The sequence below is a fragment of the Sorghum bicolor genome, chromosome 3 (assembly GCF_000003195.3).
Source record: "Sorghum bicolor cultivar BTx623 chromosome 3, Sorghum_bicolor_NCBIv3, whole genome shotgun sequence".
In the NCBI taxonomy this organism is placed as follows: domain Eukaryota; kingdom Viridiplantae; phylum Streptophyta; class Magnoliopsida; order Poales; family Poaceae; genus Sorghum; species Sorghum bicolor.
In genome coordinates this window covers 17878223-17887926 of record NC_012872.2, presented here as the reverse complement: position 1 = coordinate 17887926, position 9704 = coordinate 17878223, and the positions used below count along the sequence as shown (strand labels likewise).

The 9704-nt window shown below is 43.5% G+C and overlaps 1 protein-coding gene and 1 long non-coding RNA gene across 2 annotated transcripts; both read left to right on the top strand.

The window, feature by feature from the left end:
* LOC8086339 (dachshund homolog 1) lies at positions 431–1964 on the top strand. The gene has a single exon (XM_021455213.1). The coding sequence runs from the start codon at positions 593–595 to the stop codon at positions 1094–1096; it is 504 nt and encodes a 167-aa protein (XP_021310888.1). The 5' UTR covers positions 431–592; the 3' UTR covers positions 1097–1964.
* On the top strand, positions 6217–8064 carry LOC110434214. The gene is made up of 2 exons (XR_002451691.1): positions 6217–7658; positions 7733–8064. It is a non-coding gene; the product is annotated as an uncharacterized LOC110434214 (long non-coding RNA).

Genomic DNA, 9704 nt, shown 5'->3' with positions numbered 1-9704 from the left:
CCTCCAGAGAAGCTCTGCCAAACGTTTTTCTCAAGAAGTTATTTTTAATAAAAAGTAGAGGAGTTGGAGTCGTTTTAATAAAATAATAATTTATGGTTTTACGCCCCACCTCCTCTAAGAGCTCCTCGCGAGCTGTTAATCTCTGATCAATTTTCTATATAGAATCCGATTCCATATATGTTGTGTCTCCTTATAACGCTCGGACAAGTTGACTATCTAATATAAACTCAGTTCTTCTTAATAATCAAAAAAGTAAAATAAAACTATTTAGCAAAGCTGATTGAGCCTATTGTGCGAGCCGTAGAGCGAGCAGTCACCGCCTCACCGGCCACCTAGGAACCACCACCACCAGTTCCGACCGAGAAAAGATCCCCCGCTTCGAAGAAGAGGACAGGATCCAAACACGCAGCAGCGGAGCTCCGGCCCACACACAGGCCCGCTGTTGTGCCCCGCCGCGTGTCGTGTCCCGCAGGGCCACCTTCGCTCTCTAGTAGTCCCTTCCACCACACGCGACCGCAGGCCGCCGCACGAGTTCCCGAACCCACGTCTCCCCCCTGCGCCGCGCCGACTGTACCAACCCTCGGGCCGGCCCATGGAGATCTCCGCCTCCGCCGCGGCGGCGGCCGCCTCCTCCCCGCCCGCCAGGCCGCTGCTCCTGCGCCCGCTCGCCTCGTCATCGCCCCACCCCGCCACGTCCTCCTCTACCACCACCCGCCGCCGCCCATCCTCCTCGGCCACCGCCACGGTTCGCCGCCGCGCGCGCACCCGCCCACGGACGGGGCGGTCCAAGCCCCCCGCCGACGCGGGCGACTACTTCTCCGGCAACGATGGCCCTGGCATCGGAGGATCCGGCGGCGGCGGCGGAGGACGGTGGAACTGGAACGGCGGCTTCGGCTCCGGATCAGAGGGTCCCGGCGACTGGGAGCCCGATGTGCCGGCGCCCCGGAGGTCCGCGGCGGATGCGGCGATCGAGGTCGTCTACGAGCTCATGTGCCTTATCGCGCTCTCAAACTGCACCCAGTTCGCCGTCCGCAGGCTCGCCGGCCTCCTCGCCGCCCGCGTCGCCGCCCTGCGATTCGTCCCCACAGTCTGCTGATCATCCGTGGGGTTTGATTTACTTCCTCTTCCTCCTGCCCGTCTACCTGAAAACCGCTTCTGTATATATATTATCTGTCTGCAACTGCGGTTGTACGGGGTTGGGGCCTTGGGGGAATCAGGATCTCTGCCTGCTGTTCCTCGGTGCGTGCGTTCTACCTTTGAGCAGTAGCAAAATTCGTCGAATTCAAATGGAAGAACAAATAAATAAGAACAACTTTTTTTATCCTTTGTTGTTGGACTCAAGATTGATTGATGCAAATTGTGTTAGGAACTTAGGATGCATCATTATCTGTTCCTTGTGTATATAAATGTGCTGTAATTTATTTTCATGCTACTTCTATTTAAGCCATGCCAGAAAGCAATGCATTTGGGGAATTCTCATAAATCTAGTTAGTTGAATTTAACCTATGTTTGGCTACTAACTTTGCACTTCTTACTTCAGCGATCTCTTTTTGTATAATGAGCAATTACTTAGCATTTGTTACTAAGTGGATGTGCTATGCTATATGGTTAATAATACTCGCAGAGCAATGGCTTTCTGATGCTGGCTTGCTCAGCTGTGCTAGTAGCACAATGGGCTGCAGCTGCTGCTGTTTATTTCCTATAGAGAAGAACAGTGATTGCAAGTGTGCTTGCTGCTGCAGCAAGCTCTTCCGAGCAAGGAAGATATGCACCGTATGTAGGATGATATTACTTTGTAGCAATGGGGTGTATAGTGCAGTGATTATTGTAAATAGATGATCCAGACTGGGTGGAGAAATCTACTTGATGGATTATAGTTTTTGTTACTTGAGCCAAATTGTAGTAATTTTTTATTTTTAGAAAGGGGAAGGAATAAACAGGACCTCCTATTGACTATTGTTGAATGGCCTAATCTTTATACTGCTTTCTACATTCATATATGATTTACTATTCAACGAGCTTAGGTCTAGTTCCATCTGAGGATGAGAGGAAGAAACAGAGGACTTGGGTTCCAACGATTTTCTTTCTTATTATCTTGATTAAATTTTCCTGTAGTTTTAGAGTGATTTTCTTGAGAGCAAAATTGAACAAGAGGGTAGCCTTTATTGGTGATTTTTAGTCAAGCTTTCCTCACTCGCATGCTTTAAAATTTTGTTTTTTTAATCTGGAGTTTGTGTAAAAAAGCGCCTATTTATACTATTGTTCTAAGTTTGACATCTTATCCTTTGTTCTTAAATTCAATGTTATCATGTAACTATTCATAGGTTTTGAAGAGTTTTATGTTTCCTGTATAATGCACACACTTTCATTCATGTTTAGATTGAAGTTTAGAATGTATATTCTGCTTATCAGTGTAAGCAGTTTATGCTGGAGGGATTGAACAGAAGGAACTTTTTTTTAGGGCTGAACAGCAAAGAAACTGATCACAGGCCAAACAACCATTTTCTCTTGGCAGCATTTATAAAATGATTACCGGTAGACAGTAGTGATGGATTATAAATAAACAACAGCATGAGTTATATCAATTGTCAACTGGCATACAATCGTTGCAGATTGAGGCATCAAAGAAGATTTACAAATAACATTCTATGCTTATATACATGGAGGATGTGAAGGAAATAGCAAAATGTATCCTTTTCTTATGAGTGGTTGATCATGGTTGCACCTGTTATCTTACCCACGAAGAATAGTAAGGGCGCGTTTGCGACCCTGTCCCTAGCCAGCCTGGCCTTCTCGATTGGCCCTAGCTTAGCAAAGCTAGGTCCAAGTGGTGCAACTACTCGTGTTTGTGTCCACTAAGTTAATGTCCGTACGTTGTTACGGGTTTTAAAATACACATACTCTATGTTTCTTCATTGTTATTTTATTACTCTATGTTTCTTCATTGTTATTTTATTTTTTCTGTCTATATTCTTTCTTTTTCATTTCTTTTAGTTTTTGTTTTTTCGATTTTATTTTATTTTCTGTCCTTTCCTTATTCTTTTCTTGTTTTAATTTTACCTTTTATTTTATTTTTCTTTTGGTTTTATTTTTATTGTTCTTTCTTGCTTCTATTTGTTTTTCTTTTTTCTTTTCACATTTTCTATGTTTCTTCATTCTTATTTTATATTTTATTTCCTTTTAATCTTATTTTTATCATTATTTAAATTATTCATTAATTTTATTTGCTCTATGCACTTTTTATCATTTGTTAATTATGTTTGTTTTTATATTTTTTTTCTTAGTATTTTTTTTATTTTCTATATATATGTGGTATTTATGTAGTATATATTTAGTGTTGAGTAAAATACATTGGCGGCTCTTTAACTTGTCAGCCTGTGCCACTTTGGTCCATGAACTTGTAAACCCGAAAAAGTGACCCCTGAACTTGTCCGTCTGTGCCACTTTGGTCCATAAACTTGCAAACGCAAAACAGTGGCCCCTGAACTTGTCGGCCTGTGCCACTTTGGTCCATGCGTGTAAAGGCTCTTTCAACGTGTTAATAAATATTTGTTTATTTCATAAATAATTATTAGTGAAATGCTAAATTCATGAAATGTTTTGTGTAGCCTCTTCATGATGTACTCTGCCTAGAAAAAATATGAAATCTAGAAAACGAATATTTTTTGCTTGTTTTAAAATTATCTCTTTTAATTAATAAATGCAACGAATTGATATATTATTTGATATATTTGACGCTACAGATAAAAATATATCAATTTCGTAAATTAAAAAAGAAGTGTTGACATCATCGCTGATGTCAACACCATAAACGCCATGCATGGCCTACCAGAGGCGGTCACGTGGCAGAACAGTGCCATGCAGCTGGTGTTATTTTTGTATTTGCTTGTTCATGGACCAAGGTGGCACAGGTCGACAAGTTCAGGGGACACTTTTTCGCGTTTGCAAGTTCATGGATCAAAGTGGCACAGGCGGACAAGTTTAAGGGTCACTTTTTCGGGTTTACAAGATCATGGACCAAAGTGGCACAGGCTGACAAGTTAAAGGGCCGCCAGTGTATTTTACTCTTTAGTGTTCTATGTGTGTTATGTCATGTTTACGTAGTATATATGTGATATTCTATAATGTTTCTTACGGTGCTCACTTGGTATACATGTAATCTATAATAGATGTGATGTTCTATAATATATTTAATGATGTTCTATGATGTATTTAGTGATGTTAATGTTCTATAAATATATTTATGATATTTGAAAAGTAACCCTTTGACATCATTTGAAATTTTTCTCCATTTTGTGTTTTTATTTTTTCCTTATGCTTTTTACTCTAGATTTTATTTTTATTTTTATCTATGTCATGTATTTATGTATTTATGTATTTTTATGTATATTGTAATATCATTTTCATAAACCTAAAACCAAAATACTATTCTTCTAAATCGATAACATTTTTTTTACAAAGATAGAACATTGTCTATTGAACCTAGAATATTGTTTCTACTTAATAAAAGAAAATATTTTATCTTTATAAGATAAATATTCTTAATAAAATTTTATCTAAATATATCCATGTGTAATCTTGTTTTGAAGGATTTGTTATAAGAAATTTAATGGTGCAATCAGAATTTAATTTATATCTCTAGTTTAGGAGTTATGACTTTTTTAATTCGCTAAAACAATTTTACATGCATAGGTGAGTGGGGCTTAGGTTGATGGGATAGCGTTTCATCGTGCAGTAAAAAAGACCACCAAAAGGATGTAAGTTGTGGATGGGTCCTCTCTATAATTTTTAGTTGTAGAGATAAATATTCATTAATAAAATTTTATCTAAATATATCCATGTGTGATCTTGTTTTGAAGGATCTGTTATGAGAAATAAGGATGTAAGTTGTGGATGGGTCTTCTCTATAATTTTTAGTTGTAGAGATAAATATTCATTAATAAAATTTTATCTAAATATATCCATGTGTGATCTTGTTTTGAAGGATCTGTTATGACAAATTTAATGGTGCAATCAGAATTTAATTTATATCTTTGGTTTAAAAGTTATGATTTTTTTAAATTCGCTAAAACAATTTTGCATGCATGGGTGAGTGGGGTCTAGGTTGATGAGATAGTCTATCATGGCTAAAAGGAATGGGAGTTGTGGCTTCACCATGTATGTGGTAGATGGGTTCTTTCCATAATTTATAATTTTTAGTTGTAGAGATGTATAAAACGGGTCTGGCTCTAATGAGATTGTGTTTGTCTTCAGCCTAACTGGCGATACTCACATTTGGTAGGTTTACCACCACATGGTCAACATTCTATCCTCATCGACATTTCATCGAGCACATGTCCTACTCCGCCGCGGCCATGGCCGCTGGCGAGCTCCCAGCCGCCTCTGCATCACCTCAACATCGTGTCAGTTTGAGTTTGGAAATACTTCATCCCGTCCCATCCCCAATCTCTGTCCATCGCTGGCGTCTGGCGAGAAGGTGTATCCCTTGGACCACATGCACTTGAAGGAGGAGATGGGCGGGGAGCCATAGCTGCAGGCGTCACCAGGCCCATGCACGGCGCGCATCTTGTCGTCCGCCGGCAGCGCGAACATGGTGGTGATCCGGTCCTCGATGCGCGCCAGCAGCTCCGCGGGGACGTCGTGGTCCGTGAGCAGGAACACGCCCCATTGCTCGGCGACGCACGCCCCTTGGGCCACCACCGCGGCTCTCGTCTTGTCCGCCGCCACTGCGATCGTGACGTCCACCACAGGGTCACCTTCGTGCTGCTGCTCTTGCTCCCCTCCTCCGGCCTCCCACGCCACCAACGAGAGCTGCCGCGACGACGCGCCCAGGTCGGGACCGCAACCTGCGCCTCGACGGCGGGTACGTTGACTACCTCTACCTCTTCTACTGCGTCCTCGGCGGCGACCGCCGGCCCTTCCTCGGGTACACCGCGCTGGCGGTGTGGCTGGTCGTGCTCTTCTACCTGCTCGCCGACACAGTCGCGGTCTACTTCTGCTCCAGTCTCGAGGGCCTCGCGCGCTTGCTTGGCCTACCGCCGGCCATCGCCGGGGCCACGCTCCTCTCGCTCGGCAACGGCGCGCCCCACGCGCTCTCCGCCATCGTCTCCTTCGTCGCCGAGGGAGGGACGCCCGGCGTCGTGGGGCTCGGCGGCGTGCTCGACGGCGCCATGTTTGTCTCCTCGGACATGCTCAGTGTCATCGTCGTCCGCCTCGGCGGCAGGGGTTTGCCATCCACCGCGCCAGCTTCTTTCAGGACGTGGCCTTCCTCCTGGCACTCGTCGCCGTGGGCGAGGTCACCGTCTGGGCTACCTCCGCCCATGACGCGCTCGCGGAGGACGACCACACCTCTGCCTCCGCCGTCGTCTATGACGGGTGGTCATGCAGCCCCGGCCCAAGGGAGGTGACGAGTTGGGTGGAGAGAAGGAAGAAAGGCTTCTGCTTGGAGCCAAAGGTTAAGGGAGGGAGGAGAAGCTCGGGGAGAGGAACGACGGCGGCGTTGGGGGCATGGAGGTGATCCACGCTGTGACCCGAAGACGAACTACACCGATAGCCTGTGGAGGTGATTCTATCGGTGCTGTGGGCTGCTGCGAGCCGCGTGAGCGCCGCAGCGAGCATGGCCGCGGAGAAACGAAGAAAAATCTCGTTTCTCGAGGGCACGGCTATGACTGCTTTAAATCCCGTGCTAGCCGGGCTATAAACTTGGGCCAGGTGCACAAACATGGCAAGTTGCAGCCCACGGGCGCAAAGCTCAGCTGAGCCACCCTCACAAACGCGCCTAAGTGTCTTGCTCCGGTTCACAAGCTGGTTTACTACTACTGGCTAGCCACCACCGTAGCTTCGATGATATGAAGGTATTCCTTACCTCATCGTGCTGAAGCAACACGAGGACTATAGACGCAATTCCATTGTTGCACCCACAGAAGTGATTTGCATCCTGTTTCGAGGCCCGCCCTAGGGCTACCAGCGCCACGAGAAGGCATGCAGCGCCCCTAATGAATTTGTTGACTACGTTCTCCTTGTACCGTGTGTTGGTAACCACCGGCGGCACATAGCAAGCCAGCATCGTGGCGAGGCCGGCCAGGCCGTGGGACTTGCGGCTTCACCATACCTATGGAGCCTTTTTCCTATGCCTTAAGAAAGTTGGTCGATTCTTACGTCACTAAAAAGTTAGCTCGAACCTCTGTACTATGGTGCTAAACTTTTTTATCCAACACACCATTCCATCTCTTTTTGGTCCTAATGGTGGCTAATGGCCTTAGGAAATGACTTTGTTGCCCAGGCTTGAGAGGCTCTTTGAACAAATTTATTTGCCTCTATGCCATTCCCAGGCCAAGCATTTTTTGGCGCCAAATGCTGTGTTGTTGGTGCCAAAGGCACTGGTGTTGGCGCCAAGTGAGCCCCTAGTCTTGTCCTATATATATAGGTCATGAGCCCTCCATATGTAGCTCTATCTTCACCTCTCTCTCTCTCTCTCTCTCTCTCTCTCTCTCTCTCTCTCTCTCTCTTCTGCCTTAGCCATGTCTCAAGCTTCTTGCAGCTATGGCCGTAGAGTGAAGTTATTGCTTTGCCTCAACTATCAAGTGCTTGCCAATCGGTTCATCTTGATGTCCACGAAGAATCACAACCGTGCCTTCAACAACTGTCCCTATTATGCAGTATGTGTTTTCTTCTCTGCTCAGTTCTTGTTCTTAGCTATTTGTTTTGTTGTTTGCTCACAATGAGCTTTTAGATTGGAGGCTGTTAGTATTATCAGTGGGAGGATGAAATGCGGGACATTGAAGTGCAGACAACTACAGTTCCTGCTCCAATACATGCAGTTCCCCCACAGGCAGTGGCGCCAACTGCTGGTTTTCCTACTGCATGTCCTCTAGTCACCATCCAAGAAGGTTCTCAGACTGCTGGAGGTGTAGGCAATGCACAGGTGGACAATAAGGTGTTGCAGCAGCTTAGGTGGATTGAAAAGATGGTCTATGTTTGCATGTTTCTTCCTTTGTATGCTATTTTCAAGAAGTAGATGGTTATGTGTGTGAGTAATCTTGTATGAATGAATGAATGAATGTCTATGAATGAACCAAATGGAACAACATATGAAAACAATCTAACAACTTCAGTACTACAATAGTAAGCCAACAGGCATCACATAGCTGTCTTTGATAACAGATTAATTTCCAGCACATAACATATTTTCATCTACAACTAATTATTGTCATGCCATCACAAAGCAAAGCAGCATTTCATCACATGGTAGGAGTTTTACCTATGCTGGCTGCTATTCAGATTGCCTAAAATGCCGCTGACAACCTAAAAAAGCGAGGTCTGCTTCACTTCAGAGAAGACGTTCAAGATGAAGGTGAAGTGGGTGGTTCCTGTGTATAAGAAAAATGGTAAGGTAAGAGTCTGCATTGATTTTAGAGATTTAAATAAAGCTACCTCTATGCATAGTTATCCTATGCCTATTGCCGATATGTTAGTCGATGCAACAACAAGACATAAAGTGATTAGTTTTATGGATGGTAATGCTGGGTATAATCAGATATTCATGACAGAAGAGGATATTCATAAGACTGCTTTTAGGTGTCCTGGTGCATTAGTTTTGTATGAATGGGTAGTTATGACTTTTAGACTCAAAAATGTCGGTGCAACTTATCAGAGGGCAATGAATTATATCTTTTATGAGTTGATCGACAAGATTGTTGAGATTTATATAGATGACGTAGTTGTGAAATCCAAGGGTTATCTAGAGCATTTAGAAGATCTCAAGAAGACTCTTATGTGTGCTAGAAAGCATGGACTAAGGATGAATCCACATAAGTGTGCATTTGGGGTTCGGCTGGACAATTCTTGGGTTTTGTGGTACATGAGAAAGGGATTGAAGTTAGACAGAAGAGTTTTGAAGCAATTAGCAAGATAGTGCCTCTAACTTCAAAAACTGAGTTGCAGTCCTTGATCGGCAAGTTTAACTTTGTAAGAAGATTTATTTCAAACTTATCAGCTAAGATTTTGCTGTTCTCCACATTATTGAAATTAAAGAGTGATCAAGAGTTCAAGTGGAGAAATGAACAACAAAAGACTTTTGAAGAAATTAAGGAGTACATGAAGTCTCCACCAGTTTTAGTCCTTCCTCAGAAGGGAAAGCCTTTTAAGTTATACGTAGCAGCCGGTGACCAAACTATTGGGTTGGCTTTAATGCAAGAATTTGAAGGAAAAGAAAGAGTTATCTTTTTATTTGAGTAGAAGACTATTGGATCCAGAGACAAGATATTCTCCTATTGAAAATATATGTTTATGTTTGTACTTTTCATGTACTAAACTTAGGCATTATTTGTTATCTTCGGAGTGCATGGTGGTGTCCAAGTTTGATGTGATCAAACATATGCTATCTATGCCTATTTTGAATGGGAGGATTGGTAAGTGGATTCTTGCATTATTAGAATTTGATTTAAGATATGAATCAGCTAAAGCAGTCAAAGGTCAAACTATAGCTAATTTCATTACTTATCATCGAGAGGGAGAAGTAACATTATTGGAATTAACCCCTTAGGCTTTGTTCTTTGATGGATCTACTTGCAAACAAGGAGGAGGTGTGAGTATTGTGTTAATTTCTTGACAAGGGATGAGTTTTGAATATGCTATTCCCATAAAACCGACATCTACTAATAATCAAGCAAAATATGAAGTTGTTCTTAAGGGTATTCAACTTC

Excerpts from the sequence above, each read along its gene's own strand:
- LOC8086339 (XM_021455213.1), top strand. The coding sequence starts at position 593 with ATGGAGATCTCCGCCTCCGCCGCGGCGGCGGCCGCCTCCTCCCCGCCC.